This window comes from Lepidochelys olivacea, assembly GCF_965140295.1.
Source record: "Lepidochelys olivacea isolate rLepOli2 genome assembly, chromosome: 5".
In the NCBI taxonomy this organism is placed as follows: domain Eukaryota; kingdom Metazoa; phylum Chordata; order Testudines; family Cheloniidae; genus Lepidochelys; species Lepidochelys olivacea.
Window position 1 is genome coordinate 61,780,760 of NC_140415.1, and position 21,000 is coordinate 61,801,759.

General features: G+C 40.4%; 1 protein-coding gene across 4 annotated transcripts in view; it reads right to left on the minus strand.

Annotated features, from left to right (window-relative positions):
- Positions 1 to 21,000, minus strand: part of SKIC3 (SKI3 subunit of superkiller complex) — an 80,553-nt gene that overhangs the window by 18,796 nt on the left and 40,757 nt on the right. For all 4 annotated transcript variants that reach the window (XM_084627830.1, XM_084627831.1, XM_084627832.1 and 1 more), the window contains exons 19-34: positions 20,559 to 20,735; positions 19,931 to 20,075; positions 19,699 to 19,777; positions 19,544 to 19,605; positions 19,369 to 19,425; positions 18,214 to 18,282; positions 16,281 to 16,355; positions 15,354 to 15,495; positions 14,232 to 14,325; positions 8,250 to 8,327; positions 6,498 to 6,622; positions 5,611 to 5,734; positions 2,187 to 2,408; positions 1,157 to 1,229; positions 710 to 763; positions 483 to 594 (exon numbers count right to left, since the gene is read on the minus strand). In XM_084627830.1, the coding sequence (XP_084483956.1) occupies positions 483 to 594; positions 710 to 763; positions 1,157 to 1,229; positions 2,187 to 2,408; positions 5,611 to 5,734; positions 6,498 to 6,622; positions 8,250 to 8,327; positions 14,232 to 14,325; positions 15,354 to 15,495; positions 16,281 to 16,355; positions 18,214 to 18,282; positions 19,369 to 19,425; positions 19,544 to 19,605; positions 19,699 to 19,777; positions 19,931 to 20,075; positions 20,559 to 20,735 (1,688 nt within the window). The remainder of the gene's footprint in view (positions 1 to 482; positions 595 to 709; positions 764 to 1,156; positions 1,230 to 2,186; positions 2,409 to 5,610; positions 5,735 to 6,497; positions 6,623 to 8,249; positions 8,328 to 14,231; positions 14,326 to 15,353; positions 15,496 to 16,280; positions 16,356 to 18,213; positions 18,283 to 19,368; positions 19,426 to 19,543; positions 19,606 to 19,698; positions 19,778 to 19,930; positions 20,076 to 20,558; positions 20,736 to 21,000) is intronic.

Here is a 21,000-nt window from a genome sequence, read left to right on the forward strand (position 1 = left end):
ATTTTGGTATTTGACTTCTGAGTGCTTGATTTCACAGTCTCAACATTAGTTTTGCATTTACTATAATAACAAAGATTGCAATTTGCTAATAGGACAGCTGCTTGTAGCACTAACCAACGTTCAGTAAATTAATACAGTATTTGCAATCCAAAAACTCTAAAAAAATCATGAATAGATCTTTCCAGGTCAGTGCAGCAGGTTATATATAATTCATTGAGCGTCCGAATTTTGAGACTGGTGTGTGAAACAACCACCACCACCAATCTCTTCTCCTATTGGGAGATTAAATAATTTCCAGTGTTGTTAGAGTGAGCCTCAACTTCAGCATTTACCTATCCCTTGATGTGTTCAAACAGTCCCTGGAAAGCTAATTCTATTTTACTTGATCAAAGGCCTCTCCCCGAAATATTACTGGAATCCTAACAAATAGAAGTTTAAAATAAAAATCGCAGCATGAATGTTTGTGATAGAGTAATGATCACCTGGAAAAAGATGTACTGCCTTTTGGATATCCTTCAGTGCATTGTTTTTCTCATCTTCAGCTGAATGACATCCCACCGCCAACTGATTAACTGCAGTATGCAGCAGGGCTTTCTACACATGAAGAATAAGCAACATTAGTGTGCTTCAATATTACTTTATAAAAAGCCAAAACGTGTTCACTTTAGGATTATTTATTGAATTAAAAAGTCTGAAGTGAAAAACAAACCTTTCCATGGTTTAAATCAAGCATATGAGCAACATTTCCTGCCACAGCTCCACCCTAAAAGAAAAATATTGAACAGATTACATCTCTATTGTTTAATGCTGGGGTTTTACGAGGGATGTTGAAATGACAGGATCATGCTTCTGATCTTGACCTTGATCAGCAATATGAACTAATTTTACATTCAAGTATTTTCTCTTCCAAGCTGATGCATAGTGTTTTTATTTATTTTAAGGGGAGCATCACTGCTTTTGTTAAAGCATACACACAAAGAAGGCAGTTGTGCATTTCTGACAAGTTGCCTGCAATTGTGAATGCAATCATAATAGTTGTTCTTGTTAATTAGTGCACAATAGCATATTAAAAAATTGTAATTACTGAACTCTACTCAAATATATGTTGCTTAACACATGGTCAAAGCTTAATACAGGATAACTGCAACACACTTACCTTTGCATTATGTGGCGTATACAGAGGAACAAGTCGAGAGAGAAGAGACCAAAGAGCAGGATCATCTGGGTTACTACAGAAGAGAGTAAGGATATTCAGATTTGCATTTCCTACAGAGGTGTACTTAGCCATGCGAATCCTGCTTGTCACATCTCTGGATAGGCATCTACTTTCAGACCCGCTACTATAATCAACGCTTACATCTGTAATCTTCTTAAAAGAAGTTATGCAAACAGCTTCCATGGTTAGTGACTTAAAGCGAACAGACATATACGATTATAGATTAGATAGACGGTATTCTCCCTAATGTATCACTGTCGTCAAAAAACAGGGACATGTTATTAAAGATCAGAAACCTACTCTAGGATAAGGGAATTTAAGATAATCTGGAAAGAGAGAAGAGTAGGATAACTGTCTGAAACATATGAGAGGTGACAGTACAAGTTGGTAGTTGTTAATGGCATAACCAAGAGCAACAGCTTGAAACTTAACCCCTCCCTCCCACACACATTTAAAATTAAATCAAAAAAACATTTAGTTAATGGACTCAACTGCCTAAGAAACCATTTAAGATTACATTAGATAAAACCTGGGGGATCATTGCAGAGAAGAACCTGTTACAGTGCAGACCTTTCCCAGCTTTATCGGTAAGTTTCTACTGAACAATCCAGAGAGTTGACAATAAGCACACAGAAGTTTATAGTACACATGCTGACCATAAGTAGATTTATAACTGTGTACCACAGTGTAATGTGTTCCTAAGAGTAAAACAATTTGATCCCATAAAAAGATATTATGACAGTATTTCAAAAATGCAAGAATAGAGGCAGCTTCTGCCATTTGACTTGATCTAAATGAATTACATTTTTCACTCTTAACATACCTAGAGACAAACTCTGGTATCTTGTAAAAGGGTAGATATTTGCTTAGTAAGTCCTGTTCCAGCACTCACAAAGTTTAAAAAGGATAGTTTTGCATGGGAGGGTAAAAGTTTAATTGCCATTAATATACAAAAATGCAGACCACACACCTATGGACAGCTCTGGAAGCTTGCCTCTGCACTCCCACATTTCTACCTTGCAGCGCATACACAGCAGATGTAATAAGGCATCTCTCATAAACGTTATCCTTGCTTTTTGTGTGCTTCAGTAATTCTTTAAGTGCTGCTGTTGCAAGTGTAGCATCCTGCTTTGCCAGACCTAAGGTGCACAGAGCCTGCAGGCTTTCTGTAGTAAGTTCCTTTAATATAGAGCTATAAATACAATGGAAAACAGGTTATTATGTAATACAATACTAGCCTCAAGTACAGTTTGCAGGATTTGTCATCTTCTTCCACTTGTCATAGTGTTGTAAGTGCTGGTTAAACAACAAACAGCAATTTACTCACAAGATTCACTCCAAATTGAAACTACCTCTTCAGAGCAACAAAACATCCTCTTTAGCTCACAGTATGTTTGAATTCCTAATCCAGCAATAATAATGTGACGCACTGAATAAATACCCTCTCATGATAGGACTCTCAAACTCAGTCCTACCTCAATATTCTTAAATCCTTTGGATAAGATTGAGTACAATGGAGTTACGTGGGTTTCAGCTTTTAAAGCTCATGACTACTGCTTGGCAAGCATCAGGCATGTTTAGTTGTCTTTGTTTAAAAAAAAAAAAGAGTAGCCATAAAAAATGCCTGGTAATGGAGTCAAATATCTCCTCAACCTTATGCATCTACTTTCTCCTGAAGCAAAAGTTTCTCCAATAGTATACATAATCTTATAAATATAAACTCACTTACTCATACTAAGCAAACGGATTTTTGGGGAGGAGGTTTGCTCCTCCCCCCCACACACACACACACTCTTTTTTGAGGGCATGGCAGTATCTGACATCTGATGTAAATAATTTTGCTATGAGAGCTTTGATTTAGATTCCCTAAAGTAAAAAAGATCCAATCTCTGCTAGGAAAAGAATTCCCTCTTACATAAAATTGTGCTTCAGGTAGCTGTAGAATTAATTGTGTTTGAGTAATAAAATCTGCACAGAGCTAGCATTCTGGGTACAGGATATATGCATTTCCCAGTTAAAAAACAAACAAAACAAAAAACACAGATGAAGGGGGGTGGGAGGGGAGGAATATTTACATCTTCTGTCAGTATCTCATATTTAGCAGTCTGCACTGTACCATGAATACATATATGACTACTGCAACTCCATGCTATAGCAAAAGGAATTAAGGGAGACAATTTGCAGTCCAATCAGTAGATTAGTTCTGCTGTTGCACGTGCTTAACTGTATGCATTGCACTTTCCATGAAGCTGTTTTGAGGAAACACGTGCAAGGAGGTTAGGAAATTAAAATGAAATGTATGTGCATTAGTCACTGCTGGTGAAACTTTAGAACCAATTTGGAAGGAAAATTGGAATACAGAATCAAAGCCCAATGAAGTATTGCTTTTTTTTTTTTAAACTCAAAATAATTTTCATCTCTATAAAGAATATTCTAAAAAATTAAAAACAATTAACTATATTGCTGCTTAAATAAGTACAAAAGTAGGTGTTATCTAGTAGTTTTATAGAAAGCTTTGAATAATAGTAATGCAGAAGCAGAACTGCTTTCCATGAAGAAGTAGGAGAGCTGTAGGGAGAAAAACTGGTGCAAAAAACTACACATCACAAGAGACTGCACAAATTCAAGATGTTCCGATATAAGAGAAAATTGCTGCAGTATCATCTGATCAAATTAAAAGGAAACAACTATCAGAATATGGAATTATGAGAATTCATTTATTTGGTGGTCACATCCTAAAATTGGAAATAAATATGAATATAAAGGAGACGCTGCCTATTGTAATTTAGCAATGGAATATGAAAAGGTTCCTAAACATATTGGTCCTATTGTTTTGTTTTAGTGTTGATGATTTCACTGGAGGTCAAAAATTTAATATCCTACTTCTATGCTGTGTTGCTAAATCAATGGAGGAAAAACAATCCTCCAACATCCTGGTTAACCAAATTTTGTGAACTACAGATGTAAAAATATACTTATTTTATAAAAAGCACAAAAGAATAAGTAGAACATTTAGACCTTTTGTTTCTTCTGACTCCATCACAAGATTACAGTTATACTCTAATATCAGCTATAGACACCAAATATGTCTAATTATGTGAAATTCTTTTTTGCAGGTTTTTGTGTTGCCATAAGTCTACTATATGGGTGTAAAACCCAACAGTAAAATTTAAAGTCTTGACAGATTTCACTTTTTATAATGTTACATGCTTCCAGTTAAAAATGATGCATTTCCAGAGCATTTACTAGTTTTCTTTAATGCTAGTGACTAATGGTATGTAGGAAGCATTCATTGTTGAAATTTATGTTAAAAATAGAAAGAACACTTTCGTGACTAACTAGAAATAACATTTTCCTACATCATATTAATCATCAATTACTCAGGATTTAAAGCACCAGGTCACAGACCTCAATTATTTCAGTAACTTGAGGATTTGCTGGCAGGATAGAGATGGTCAATATGGCCATATTTCCGACACAGTATTCTTTGGTAAACAGGGAAAGTAATGTATCGTGGGTAGCCATGTTAGTCTGTATCCACAAAATCAACGAGGAGTCTGCTGGCACCTTAAAGACCAACAGATTTATCTGGGCATAAGCTTTCGTGGGTAAAAAACCCACTTCTTGCATCTGAAGAAGTGGGTTTTTTACCCACGAAAGCTTATGCCCAAATAAATCTGTTCGTCATTAAGGTGCCAGCAGACTCCTCATTTTTTTAGGGAAAGTAAAGTCAGCCACTCTGCTCAACACTGAGGACTGAAATGGTAGAGGCTAATTTCTGGCTGCCAACTGCCCAGTAACAGACCAGGCACTTTTTTAAATCTTCAAAATCCTGAAAGATAAAAAACCACTTACAAAATACAGAGGTGAAACAGGACTGCTGATCTTTAAGTGAAATCTACAGAATACTACCATGATGCTATGTGGTGTTTACAGCATTATTCTTTGCGGGATTTTTAATTACTTAGGTTAAATTTTTATTAAGAAAAAGTTACATTTATTATAACTGCACACCACACACACACACACACTCTTTTCCTAAGGATGGAAGACTTTAAACTCTCTGAAGAAAATTAAGATAGCAACTTGGAACTTATTTTGCAAGGAATGCCACAGAATAGGAAATTAAGTTTTGAACAATATCTTAGTTTAAATTTAAAAACATCTTACACAGCAAGCCACTCAACAAATGTGAAGACAAGTACTACTGGTAGGTACATTACCACTGCTTTTAGATTAATTTACAAAGCTGCCTTCAGTGTTTGTACCTCATTACTTTTGGGCTAAAAAAAAGCAAGCCCAATAAAAACTTCCAAGTTAAAGCTTCTAACAGTACTTTCAAATTCTGACAAGTTCTCTCTCTCACACATACTCATGCTACACCATCCACATACCATTTAAACAGCAATGTCTTTGCAGCATCCACTTTGTTCTGTTTGTACTCCATTATTGCAAGAGCAGTCAAAATATGGGCTTTGTCTTGTTCAGATTCAGCAAGAGACAGGGCTCTCTCATAGGCTGGGAATATTAAATTAAGATAGGAATTTAAAAAAGCAATCAAGAGATTTAAAAGCATTCTGGAATGACAAGATACAGACATGTATATGCACTATGAGAGTCTTTAGTTACATGATCACATACATTTTCCCCTACAGGACCCCTGCCACATTCAGTGCACAGGTTGGACATAAAGGGGCAGAATTAAGGTTGCACAAGAACATGCAACTGTAAGTCTGGCATTTCCTAACTTTTGAGTGTTTGACTTTGAAACCTAAATAATTTTCATATGTAATGAATGCTAAAAATTGTTGAAAAGTGATAAAGGAACATCCAGGAAAGGAATGCGTTCTCTTGATGTTTCAAGATCCCTGCCCCAAGCAGCAAAAATCCATTTTTAAAGTTTAGCATCCACCTTTGTTCATAATACCTTTATTTCCCTACCCTCGCATACTGGATGTAGAGAGTAAGCAAGTACTGGTACTACCACGGTGTCCTGCCTTGAAAATGTCAATTGATATGTAAAAGATATTTTTTCCAGTACACTGCAATAGCTCATGGCAACTTTCTGAGTAGCAATCTGCTGATTATGATGAATTTTATATGAAAATCTGAAAATTCTCTGCCTTTATTATACCCCATACTACCCCAATGCGTGCATAAGTTGGGACAGAATGTGTCAGTCAGGAGTACAAAGTCAAAAGGGGTAAGTGTTCATCTAGAAAATGCCATATTCCTTTAGTGTCAGGCCATGTACTGTACCTTTGTTTAAACAGACACTTACCTTTAATGCTGTCTTGTAAAAGCCCTTTCTTGAAGTAAGCTAGTGCAACTCCTACGATGTTCTCTAACTCTGTGAGAGGAGTGGACATGTAAGCCTGGATGGCCTTGTCATATTGACCTATGGCACTAAAAAAAAAAAAAAATGCCCCAAATCAGCTTTGAACTGCAGTTTTAAGGAGCCCCAGTTCATGATCTGTACAACCATCAGCTAAATTCACTAACGCTGTCTTTTAGAAGCCCAGTATATTAAAAAGAAAGGGGTTGAATTTTGGTTTTAAGAAATGTAGAACTATTAGTGTACCCTCAAACCCTTCATTCTAGGTGGATGAACTTATTGTTAATGTGGATATTTGCAATCCCATTTCACTTATGTGAAAGCTTCAAGTCCATGTTACTAGCTCAGAAATACAACATTTAGTCAGATTTGCTAAATAAATAGTTACGGCTTGTTGGAACTATCTGACGTTTGTATCAACATATGAGCACACTAATATTAATTGATCACACATACTATCCAGGGAACGATATTATAGTGTGATACAAAAAGATACTGCCTAGTGATTTCTATGAGGGAGGAGGAAGAATAGATTTGGCAATCTTGCTATGAATAAGACCATCATAGCAGAAATGCAATAGGACTATTTACTAAATTTCATTAACAATCATGAGAACTTTGTACTCACACAAAAATGTTGCATCATTTTGAATTCTTTCTGGAAGACCAGAAATGACCACACTCACATACAATACATGCAACTTGGAATGAGGATGTTGAGCATCACAACACTTAAGTGAATCTCTTTAGTCTACCAAGATGCTCTTAGAAAAATATGATGGGAAGATATGACCTCTCTAGGATGAGGGCACTGGTTCTATCACTCACATTGAGGTCAGGGGTAGATATTTCCTGCCTAAAAAAAATTTACTTCTAAAACCTTGCTTAACAGAGCTGAAGCCACCACAAAGGAAGCAGTTTGAAACTGTCCTCCGACGTCAAGATTCTCTCCATCCTATGCCCCTGAGATGGAATCAGAGGACTAGTAGACTGTTCTGACTGTTGAGGCAGACATCGTAAAGAGAAGAATAATCTGTGCTATAGTGCTGTTTACGAGAACTAGTTCAAGTCAGTCAGCATGACCCCAAAAGGTCAAAGCAATAGCACAGCTCTGCTACAGGAGCAACCCTATCCTAGGAATACTAGCTACAAGGTGCCACTCTGTGGGGATTTCTCACATAACCTGAGACTCCAATATGGGCAACCTCCTGGAACTTTTGGACACCGATCTCAACAAAAAAATTCTTGTTTTAAAAAGTAGTGACAACATACAGCTAACTACTCACACTACAAACTGGATTACCTGCAAAAAGAAAGGGAATAAATTCCAAGTCAGATGGCAGGTAGAAAAACCAAGAGAGTTTGAGCTTCCTTCTGCAAACTACATAAATAGAGACAAGGAATGCTAAAGTTAAACCTAACTGTTGAATTATTATGGGTACAGCTCAGAGTTTTAAGAGTGGGAAACTGAAAGCAATTTAATGAAAGTACGTATAAGATAGTGAAGCTCTAAATTTTGTACTGCATATGATAAAAAATGGTTTAAGATTAAAATGAAAGTTAAATATGAATAGCTTATCTATCATAAAGTACCCATTAAATGAAGGATGTGGCCATTCCTTGTTCTGTGGTGGAATTTCTCCAAGTAATACTGTGATATTGCAAGAGGTAACAACTTAAACAAAAAACACTGCTTACCAGAGTGATCTACCATAATTTTGCATTGCTATGTTATACTTCTCTTTATCTTCAGAGTTCTTCAGCAAGGAGACCGCCCTTGAAAGTGACCATAAACAATGAGTAATTCACAAATATGCCCAGGAGTACATGCAAACAGTTATAATGCGAGTGTGTGTCCATAAAAGGCCTGCAAGTTTATGCCCTTATTTCTCTCAAAATAAGAGATTACTCAAGATTTACCAGAAGGATTCTTTTGCTTATTACGGCCAGTGACTTATCTACACTGTAAGAGTTGTCCTGTCTCTTTAATAATGGCTTAAAATTACAAAATATTTGCTATGTTCAGTGACCACTACTGCATCCATGTTATCCCCCCTTTTTGGGAAGAACTGTGTTTATACATTGTTTTAACAGTAGAGACAATGCAATGATACCTCAGTTTCCACAATCATATTGAAAGATTCAATATACTGCAAGGTTCTGTGGTAATTTCCATGAGAGGCATTGATTAATTTGCACTTCTTTGAAAAAAATACAGTTACTTTTTTCCGTAACTGGTGTTCCTCGAGATGTGTTGCTCATGTCCATTCAACTTAGGTGTGTGTGCGCGCTTGTCACATGCACTGGTGCCGGAAGTTTTTCCCTCAGCAGTATCCATAAGGAACTGGCTCTGGTACCACCTGGAGTGACACACATATGCGCCGGTATAAGGGGCACCGCTGGCCCCCTCTACCCTCAGTTCCTTCTTGCCAGAAACTCCGGCAGCAGGGAAGGAGAGCTGGTGGAATGGACATGAGCAACACATCTCGAAGAACACCAGTTACGAAAAAAGGTAACTGTCTTTTCTTCTTTGAGGGCTTGCTTATGTCCATCCAATTTAGGTAACTCCCAGCAGTACCCCTGGGAGGTGGGTAAGGAGTTCACGGACATGTAGATTGCAACACAGCTCTGCCAAACCCAGCATCATCCCTGGCCTGCTGTATGATGGCATAGTGGGCCCTGAACATGTGTACTGAGGAACACGTCGCAGTTTACAGATGTTCTGAAATCGGAACGTGTGCCAGGAAGGCTGCCGAGGATGCCTACGCTCTAGTCAAGTGGGGTCTGATGATTGGCGGTGGAGGGACTCCTGTTATCTCGTAGCAGGACCAAATGCAAGAGGTGATCCAGTTAGAAATCCTTTGCGTGGACACTGGGAGGCCCTTCATCCTATCAGCTGTAGAGATGAAAAGCTGAGTCAACGTACAGAAAAGTTTTATCCCATCTAGGTAGAAAGCCAGACCCCTTATTATATCCAAAGCGTGAAGACGCCTCTCTTCACTAGTCTCCTCTGGCTTAGGGCAGAAGACCAGAAGAAAGATGTCCTGGCTCATGTGGAAGGCGGACACCACCTTGGGAAGGAAAGTTGGTTGGGGCTGGGGCTGGAGCTGGACCTTGTCCTTATAGAAGACCGTGTACGGCAGTTTTGAGGTCAGGCCTCACAACTCAGAGACTTGCCTCGCCGACAAATCACTGCCACCAGGAAAGCTACCTTCCAATGATAAGTGAGATAGGGAGCACAAGGTCAAAAGGTTCAAAGGGCAGACCTGTGAGCCTGGACAGAACCAAGCTGAGATCCCACTGAGCGGCCGGGGACTGGACTTGAGGAAAGAGTCTCTCGAGGCCTCTAAGGAACCTGACCGTCATGTCATGGGAGAACACAGTCGGCCCCTGGATTGGCGGATGAAAGGCCAAAATGGGCGCCAGGTGCACCCTGATAGAGAAGTGCGCTAGGCCCTGGTTCCTTAAATGAAGCAGGTAGTCCAAGATCGACTGCACTGAAGAATGCGAAGGGAAAATGCCCCATTCGGCCGCCCAGCGGGAGAACCTCATCCACTTTGTCAGGAAGGTCTGCCTAGTCGAGGGCTTTCTATTCTCGAAGAGGACCTTCTGGACACCATCCAAACAGGCCCGTTCATCCGGGTTCAGCCACGCAACATCCACGCCATGAGGTGGAGGGACGCAAGGTTGGGGTGCAAGAGTTGGCCGTGATCCTGTGACAGCAGGTCTGGTCAGGGCCAGGAAGGGATTGCTGACAAGCTTGAAAGCGTCCTAAACCAGTGCTGGCAAGGCCACGCCGGGATCATCATGATAACCTGTGCCTTGTCCCTCTTGATTTTCACTAGGATCTTGCTGATGAGCGGAATTGGAGGGAACGGCAGGAGGAAGGCGTTGGAGAGGGAGCCCTTGCCCAGATCCAGTCTGGAGCAAAACCTGTGGCACCCTCTGTTCTGCCTGGTGGCGAACAAATCCACTTGGGGAGTTCCCCACCTCTAGAAGATCATGCCAGCTACCTCCAGGTGGAGCACCCACTCGGTGAGAGGAGAAGTCCCTGCTTAGGTGATCTGCTAGCATGTTCCTGGCCCCCGGAAAGTGACATGCTTCTAGATCAGTGGTTCTTAACCTGGGGTGCGAGATGCCCTTTCTGGGGGTGTGAGACATGCCAGATTTTTTTAGAAGGTAAATCACCCCGAAAACACAAATTAAGCACTGGCACGTTAAGTACAACTACTTTGTTTCATCAAACCTATGTATTTATTAATTAACATTATACATTTAACAATTACTGTAATATACAAACAAAATATATCTAGGTTTAAAGAACTGACCTACTCCAATGATTTTTGATAAGGGGTGCGAGAACATATTTTGATAACCAAAGGGTGCAGGCTGCAGTAAAGTTTAAGAACCACTGTTCTAGATGGATTCCATGGTCGATGCGTAAGTCCCAGAGATGGAGTGCCTCTTGGCAAAGGACCGAGGATTGCGCTCCACCTTGCCTGTTGATGTAGAACATCGAAGCTGTGTTGTCCGTAAGGACTCTGACCACTCTGCCCAACAGGTGAGGTAGGAAGACTGTGTATGCTCGGCACACCACCCTGAGCTCTTTGACGTTTATGTGTAGTGTCGTTTCCTCTGGGGACCACATACCTTGGGTCTGGACTCGGATGCAGAGGTGTGCCCCCCCCATCCGAGGCATCCAATACCAAGTTGACTGACAAGGAGTGCTGATGAAGACAACTCCTTCCAGGAATTTCCCGGGGTCGGTACACCACTGCAGCGAGGTAAGTACCGTCATGGGGATGGTGATCTTCCCCAGGTGGTCCCCGGACTGGGAGTAGACTGTTGCCAGCCATAGCTGCAGGGTCACATCCAGAGCCTGGTGTGGTGCACCACATATGCGTACACCACCATGTGACCTAGTATGTGTAGGCAAACCCTGGCCGTGATCAGGGGAAACGCAAAGACTTCCGCAATTAGGTCCGTCAGTGCCCTAAATCTCTCCAGCGGCACGAACGTCCTGGTGCAGGTCAAGTCGAGCACCGCTCCGATGAATTCTGTCCTCTGAACAGCAACTAACATGGATTTGTCATCATTCACCAACAGGCAAAGGCAATGGCATGTGGCTAGCAGCACCGTGACGTCCCCTTGGACTTGCCCTTGACAAGCCATCGAGGTACAGGTAGATCTGGATACCCCGACGTCAGCCGCCACCACTGACGTGCACTTGGTAAATATCCGCGATGCTATTGCTAGGCCAAATGGGAGGACTGCAAACTGATAGCGGTCTGGACCTACCATGAACCAGAGGAAGTGTCTGTGTTCCTTGAAGGAGCCGATGTGGAAGTACGCATCTTTCAGATCGAGGGCGGAGTACCAGTCTCCTAGATCCAGGGAGGGGATGATGGAAGCCAGGGAGACCATATGGAACTTCGGTTTCACTAAGTAGTGGTTCAAGCCCCGCAGGTCTAGTATGGGCCACAGATTGCCTTTGAGGCTTAAAAAGTATTGGGAATAGAAACCCTTGTTCCTCTACTCCACAGGAACTACCTCCACCACACCCAGCTGTAGTAGACCCTCTACCTCCTGTATGAGAAGATTCTTGTGAGAGGGGTCCCTGAAGAGGGATGGGGAGTGGGGGTGGGATAGAAAGTAACTGAAGGGTATAACACTGTGCCACCGTATTGAGGACCCATCGGTCCAGTGTTATAGACGCCCATGCAGGGAGGGGGAGAGAGAGAGGGAGAGAAAGAAAGAAAGGCGGCTAGCAAACAGAGGAGAGGAAGCATCCAGGGTACAGTCTGGTAGGTCACTCTCAGGTGTGCCCTCAAAACGTGCGCTTGCCTGTCTGCTTACTGCGGGTTGAGCCCGTCTGGGATGTAGACGGGGGCTGTTGACCAGGGCGCTTCTTGTAGCCCCTGGATTTTTTTTTTTTTGGGGGGGGGGGTGTCCTGGTGAGGGTGGCTCCCCTGTCTGAGGCTTAAATGGCTTGTGGGCGAGGCTGGGGATGTACAATCCCAGTGCTTTTACGGTCATACGGGAATCTTTCAGGCCATGGAGCTTAATGTCCATCTGTTCTGCGAACAGGGTGTGCCCATCAAAAGGGAGGTCTTGCATTGACTGCTGAGTCTCCAAGGAAAGAACAGAGAGGAACAACCAGGAAGCCCTGCGCAATGAGATGGCCGATGCTATGGTATGGACAGCTGTGTCTACAGCGTCTGATGCTGTCTGTAGAGCTGCTCTGGCTGCAGTCAAGTACTCATCCAGGGTTGCCTGGAACTCCTTCCTAGAAGCCTCAGGAAGGGCGCTCTCAAACTTGGTCATGGCCTGCTACATATTAAAATCACTGTGGCCTAGTAAAGCCTCATTGTTGGCCACCCACAACTGTAGACTGGAGGATGAATAAACTTTATGCCCAAAACAAGTCCAGTCTCCTTGAGTGTTTATTCTTAGGAGTAGCCCCTAGTTGACACTGTTTCTCCCTGTGGTTGACCGCCTCTACCACTAGGGAATTGGGAGCAGGGTGGGTATAAAGGTACTCGTGGCCCTTGGATGGCACAAAGTGCTTGCACTCCGCCCTCTTGGAGATCGGAGGCAAGGAGGAGGGGGTTTGCCAGAGGCCATTTGTAATTTTAGTAACCCCCTCATGTAGGGGTAAAACTACCCTTACTGGGGCCATGGGGCAGAGAATATTAAAGAAGGCGTCTATGGGTTCCTCTAATTCCTCAACCTGGAGGCCCAGGTTGGTGACAACCCTCTTTAGCAGCTCATGATGTGCCTTAGCATCATCCTGGGGCACCTCATGCTTAACGAGTGGTACCAGGATGTGGAGAGGGATCAGGAACTAGAGCGGGCTTGGTGTCATGAAGATGTAGCCACACGTGGTGATGCTGCCCTGGGGGGATTGGCGACAGTCCCGGGAATGGTACTGTCGGTCCCTCAGCCTGTCCATGCAGCGATTCCAGTGCCACAGAGATTCCAGGTGCTGACTCCAAAACTCCTGCCAGGGGGTGCATACTTCCAGAGGTCTGCACCCAGTTGCTGGCGAGCCACGCCTTGAGCCTCTCTGTCCTTGTTCTAGGTCTGGAGACCAGATAGGGCTATGAAGCTTCTGCCTATCGTGGTCAGAAGCACGTCGGCTGTGAGAGGACGACTGTTCATGGGAACTCCCCTGCGATGGGAAGTGCTGCTGGAAAGATGGAGACTGTGGTGGTCCCAACGTGGGTTTACCCTGGGACCGGCAAGAAGGAAAGGCGAATGGAGGGGGCCAGTGACGCCCTATATGCTGCAGCATACACGCACCACTCCAGGAGGCACTAGAGCCCGTCCCCTATGGATACTGCTGAGGGAAAAACTTTATGCACGGGTGCACCTGGCGAGCACACACCTAAGTTGAATGGATATGAGCAATCACTCGAAGAAGAATGTTATGTTCTAGTGAATGAAGAACACTCAAACAGATATTTTACTGTAGTTTTATACATTCTGACTAACCTTACCATCTCAATAACAGGAGCTAGAAACAGATCAGACATCCAGTGTCTCCCCTTTAAATGTGATTAGTTAAAATGCATTGGAGGAAACTGGCAAACAGTGTTTAGGGAAAGAACAAACCCATCTCAGATTTTTCACCCTAAGGGTACATTTCAGCACTTAAAATCTGTTCCGTGTATAGGTTACCTTTGATAAGCATCTGTTGCCTGATTTTTCAGTTGCAGATATTCATTCAAATAACCCAGCATCGTGAAAGCAGATGCATCATTTTGAATTCTTTCTGGAAGACCAGAAATGACCATACTCACACACAACGAGCAGTGAAAAAGCATCAGGGTCATATGGTGAAACATATTACAGCAACATGTATTTTTCAAAGCAACTTGAGTTCTAGCTATTAGGTGCCCACTGAGGTCACTGGGAGTCACTTTAGCACCCTTCACACAACACATGGAAAATATATCTATCAAAACCCACCCCATCTTCAGGCTAGTTCAAGAGAAGATTTTAATTCATATGGCATTAGTGTTATTGCCCACAAGAACAAGTTCCATTTTACCAAATAGTCTATGTATTTTAAAATTTCTCAAACTGACTACAAAGAGACAACAACAACAAAATTAAAGAAAATGACATCTGAAAAGGTTCGACTTTTTACAGACTTTACCAAAATATAAATTGAATATCAAGGTTTTAGCTTCAGTTGTACTGCTTTGAAGTCATGTCTATTAAAATGAAACAGTACTGAAAAGTATTAATTTAAAACTTCAAGTGGGATGCTAGCAGTTCTCCCTAGAACATAGTAACACCTCTTTCAATATCTTGTATAAATGAATTATACAAGAAAAGATTAGGATTCTGCAGTTAGAGCCTCAGAGTTTTATTCTGTATGCAAAATTCACCCAATATTAGACATATTCTTGTCAACAGCACAAGTTCAGTAGTCAAAGTGAGTCTATTACTGGCATCGTTTAAGGACAAGTCAGGCAAGGCCTTGATCCTATATTCCTTACTCATCTCTTCAGGGAGATTCTTTCTTGAAGAAGGAGAGCCAGAAAGAATTCAATCTTATTGGGGTCATATTTTCATTATGCATAAATTTAACAAAAACAAAGATACACACACGATACATTTTGGTTGTCTGCTTCATGACTCAGAAGAGCCTCCCCAACCACAAGATTTCATGACCAGCTCAATTTTGGCAAAAGTGATTAAGTAATAGCTAAGCCACATCATGCTGAATATGCTTTTTAGTCAAACTTTTGACAGATATCAAATGAAGTATTTTAACTTTAAGATGTTACCTACCTGTGTATTTGCTCAAAACCACATGTGCTGCCGGAATAGCATTCATTTGAACAATGTTGTACCGATACAGCTCTGTTTCTCTGTTGGTTTTATCTTGCAGTGTTGAGCACACCCAATGAGCATAGCCTTTTGCTCCCTCAGTCTCAAAAACAAAACAAAACCACCACCACCACCACACACAGGCATCATTAACTGCTCAACCAACAATACGCAAAAAAAGAAATCTCTCTGTTCTATAGCACACTAATCTTCAATGAAGAGTGGTTAGGTGTAACATCAGATCAGCATTTTCCTTTTACTACTTAACAATTGTGTTTTAGGTGACTGCAATTCCAATTATAAATTCTTCTTTTGAATATAAATGTAAAAAAAGTTTTATCCATTCACAACAGACAGATTATAAAAGGAACAAAAATCATCACCACTCAAGTCCATTCTTTACTCTTCGGGCATAAGGGAATTTTCTACCACAAAGGTAAAGTTTGCCTGTGCAGGACACAGTGCTTTCTTGGAGGACTGGTCCAAGACTAAGGAACAAACTCCTACAGGAGCTAAACACCAGTGCAAACCTCACCATCCTCTACTCCTAATGGACTTCTACCTGGTCTTCTCTCATATAAACACACAGTGTACATATTAAACAATTCTCCCCATGGAGAGAGGATGAGAGAAAGAATGAGCCACATATGACATATTAGTCCAATTGCTTAAAACACTACAGGAAGGTGCTCAGATACTACAATGATGAGAGTGGTATAAAAACCTATATCAAGTAGAATACAAAACATGAGAGATAAGGGGAATCTGAAACAGGCCTCTAACCTTTTGACTTTAATAAGATAAAATATGAACTTTTATCACATGCCTTTCCATGAAAAAGGCTAGTTGTTCAGAATCTGCTAATGAGAGGACTGTTCAAATACTTACATGCATGCTGAGTTCAGTGGTGTGCCTAAAAAGATCCATAGTTTCATAGCTGCCTACAGCCTCTGCAATAAGAGCCTACAGACAAGTTTAAAAGAAAAAGTTGATTAGGTACTGTAAACAGATAAGAGTTTCCTAATCATTATTCCCACTTAAAGGCTCTTCTTGAGAGGCAAGAATTGCAAAGTACATAACAAATGACCACAAAAATCTCATAAGCACCTAATGTAGTGCATTTTTACTCTAAAAAAAACTCAAGAGATCTTTGTGAAACCCCCAAATATACAAAGAATGGTAAATATTACTGCTACAAGAATAAAAAAAAAAATCACTATTAAAGAGAGTGTGTAAACTTAGATGAAGGAATGGAACAGATTGCTGCATTTGAAGTATCTATAGAGTAAAACAAAGAACTTTTACTTTGTAAGTCCTTCACAAGCAAGGATTCTCTTTACACAGCACCCATCAGAATGGGACCCCAATCCTGACCTGGATTTTGGGACACAGCAATAATATAAATCTTTACCACTTCTCTCAACAGTTCAGTTTCACTTATGCATGATAGCAGGGCAGCAAGGAAAGGTTACAGAGGGTACTTGTAATGATGGGAGGGGAACAACAGGACAAAGAGTAGGGTTGGGAATGTCTCTATGGCCACACATATTCCTCCTTTCCTTTTTCACTCCTGGAGTCTCAAGTGGCAACCATGATAGTGAAGCTTGCTCTAGTAGCCAATTTTTCTCCCAGAGTCCTCCTTTATGGACTACAAAAGGGAACGATGGGTACCACAGCCCACTCTCTTATTGTTTTGTTCAGCAACTAGGCATAATATCTGACACCAATTGTGGTTCAAGGATATGCAGTTTTATACTTTTTTGTTTTCAATTTTTTTTTAAATCAGGCACTCTCTCAACACAGTCCTATCTGTAGGCCTTTTTGTTTGGACTAATTCACTGTATTTTGCCTTTGCACCTTTCTGCCTCCCATCAACATTTATTATGACTTCTTATGACCTTCCCCTGACTTTTTATAGTTGAGCTCACAATTAGGGTACATTTGTAGGCCCAATTATCACAGTCACAACCACCCCCATGACAGTAACATGCAGGTGATTATAGAGGCCTCTTTGCCTTCTCTGCTCCTGCAAGATGGCAAATGGAGACTTAAATTTATATCTTAATACTCAATGCAGTGGTGGCAAATTAATGTTCCATGTGGGAGAGCTACCACTATTATGAGAACTTTACATTTGCGGTCTTTAAATTACTGAACTTAATACTACACAAGCAAGTTCTTTTTTTCCTCCTCCACTGTTCTTAGGAGCAGTTCCATTGACATCAATGAGAGTATTTGTATGACCAAAGGGTGCAGGATTTGACCCATAAACACTACTTCTGTTTAGCAGCATTATGGACTGACTGTTCCAAACTGAGCAGATGACTGGGGGATACCAGTGCTCCATCATGATCTCTTGATATGGCTGCTAGAGTGTCTTAATACTTGAGAAGGTTTTTAATCAGAATGTCCAGGGGAAAAAAAGCACTGAAAACAGTACTCTATCATTAACCATGATACTAATAAATAAATCATCATCATCATCATCATGTATCATTAGCCAATTTCACTATACTGCTCCTTCCACAGTAAGTAACAGACTACAAAAATAAGTTATGAAAAAAAACTGATACCGAACACAGCTCCCATAATGGACAAAAAAACTTTGTGGAAACTTTAGAGAAAGCCAAAGGGAGTAATAGGAAGGTTGAAGTGGCCTTTTTCTGTTTCAAGGAGACACACACAAAAAATGTAAACTGAGACTTAATTTTAATCACACGCTTAAATCCCAGTGAAGTGCTTTGCTGGGTCGGTGCCGAAATTCAATATACCTTGCTAAAACCTACTGAAACCCATGCTATGAAAGATATTGATATCTTACCTGTCCAATCCAGCATATTAAGTAAGATGGCTCAAGGGACTGAGCTACTTTGAAGGCTTCATGAGCTTGCTGTAAAAGCACATAAGAAATCAGGTACATTACAGTGAGTCATTTAGCACTATAAGCCAAAAACCTGCTGTTCTAGATACTGAAATACAGAAACAATGGTGTAACTATTTATATGGGACAAAAATCAAATCATTAAAAATATCCAATGTGGCATACAGAACAGCAGTGTAATACCCATATAAAGTATTTCGGTACCACCTCACGCTTTAACAGGAACACTCACCTCCCTCCTCCCCAAACCTCCTCCTACTCCCACATAATCAACAGCTATATTTGCTATGGGGGTGGGGGGGATGAGAGGAATGCAAACTTCTAGTAGCCGCCACTGCTAGAAATACAGAACTTTCTCCTCTTCATAAAAAAAAAAAAAAAAAATGTAGCTCGCTGAGTTCTGGAAGTACTCATTCTTTGACTCCACATTTTGCTTTGAACTGTGTGTAATCTCAGCATTCCCATCATAAAAATCAGATTCTGAGCATTTAACAGCTTTGCAACAAGTTTTGAAAGCTTCAGAAATTACTAATCCATTTTTAAAGAAATCAGTTTCTCACATCGCAAATTTAAAAAAAATAAAAGCAGTGATCAGTTTCTGTTCTGCAACTGGGATTGTCACTGCCTCTTTCTAAACTATGCTCTGCTCCAGTCAAATGGAGCAGCAAATACAAGTCTAAATAAATTTTAAATTTCATTTAAAGGCACTCTTCTTATTCTAGCTTTCTCTTGAGCAGAAACTATAACTGAATTTTTGGCAAACAGAATTTGTATGTTTGATTGCAGTTTTTGTCCCTTAAAATTGCATACACTATAATTTTGATTTCATTAAACTGTTTGAAAAACCAAACCTGTGCTATTTACCAGAATATTGAATTATTTCTCCTAACTGAAATCACTTGTTTCGAACAGTATTGAATTCAAGTATGTGATTTTGCCTGTAACTCTTTAATGGTACAGCAGATTGAATTTTATAAACTGGCAATACTTTTACCTTAAACAGGAGGGTGTGCTTTGCTGTTAAAAAGCATTCTAGAATTGCATTAAAGTAACACCTTTTCAAAAAGCCATCATTTGAGGAGGAGGAATATTTACCTGAATGTTTTCAGTTGCTAAGTACAAAACCCCCAAGTTGGTCCAGGCAACAACATTCTATGCAAAATAATTAAATACAAAAATTAAAGCCAGTTTATTACTGTATTCAAAAACAGCTCCATAAAAAGAATCTTGAGTGCCCATTTGAAACAGAGTAGCTGCCTACAGCACTTACTATTTGTTCAGCTTGAACAGATTTGATGAATGAATGTTGAGCAAGAGCATAATTCCCAACACCTGAAAGACAGAAGATTAGATGTAACTGAATTTTGTTAACAAAAGCAGCCAAGCTGCCCTCTAAATTAGCTGCACAGAATTTTAGAGACTTACCACTGCAACAGGCAACCACACCAAGTGCATTCCAATAGAGATGGTTTTTACTATCAAGCCTCACGGCTTTTTTGAGACACTGGAATGAAGAGAATTAACTGTGAGTTGTTATAACACATTAGACTTTAACCACTGTTTTGTCACAATTTTAGGTTACACTGAGCACAAAGTGATCCTGAAAGTGACAGTGTTTAAAAAGTGTCACTGAAGATGGCAGAAAGACACGCAATACCTGTAAAGATTTCTCTAACAGTTCACTGATCTCATTTGTGTCACTATCGGCTGCTGTTAGGTGTTGTGCTTGACGATAGTAGTTTATTCCAAGATCACACCATGTGTTAGGTGAGGACATCAGTTTTAATGCTCTGCCATAACACCTACAGAAATATGAATCACAGAATTGTTTTATCCCCACTCATTCCACTTAAAAATAAACCACTGAACTGAAGCCTGCCTTCAGAGGTGCTCTGAAGTAGAGGCAGACAAAAATGGTCACTAACAAGTTACAAGTGTGGAAAAAAATGTCAGAGTCTTTATGCTGAATTCAGGCTAGTATTCTGTGGCAACATTTTTAAGTTAGACTGCTGTCTGAAACTGATCTGGGGTTATGAATTCCAGGGGGGGAAAAAGTCATAAGAAAATTGATTAGGGAGCAAAGTGAAGGGTGTGATGGTCAAAGTGTGCACAATTCATTTATCACAAAGTTCTGCAATTTATTCCATGCATATCACTTCCACATATGTATGCTGGATGTATATTGATTTAGTATTTGAAATTTTTAGCCTTCCAATCTTTTTAGTCTAGAATAGTTAAGATTTTAGTAGACTTTATATGATGAAGCATCTCATAATGATTGTTACCTTCCTCCCAAACTGAGGAGCTCACTTTTCTTCAGCATTTGTTTGCCTACATTCTGACCAATAAGGGATCCCAGAACTTTAACATTCACTTTGGATGATGAAATAACATGCACGATAGTACATGCATCCCCAAGTAGTTTCCAAAGGCAAGATACATCAGGACGATGTTTTGTCGCTCTGCAAAATAAGGTATTAATTTAAATAAGTTATTTAAGGTATGGCAGTCCTCTCCCTTTTTCAGAAAGAGTTTATTCTGAAATTGAGGGAAAGTTTAAAATGAACACGAATTGTTTGAGTGAGAAAGATTGATATAAATTTTTCCTTTCTGCCCCTCCAAATGATGTGTAAAAAATAAAAAAAATAAAGAGACACACATATGTAGAACAAGAACAAAGTTAAAACTGGTCACTTTCCCCTCAACTATCATCATAACTAAAAAAAA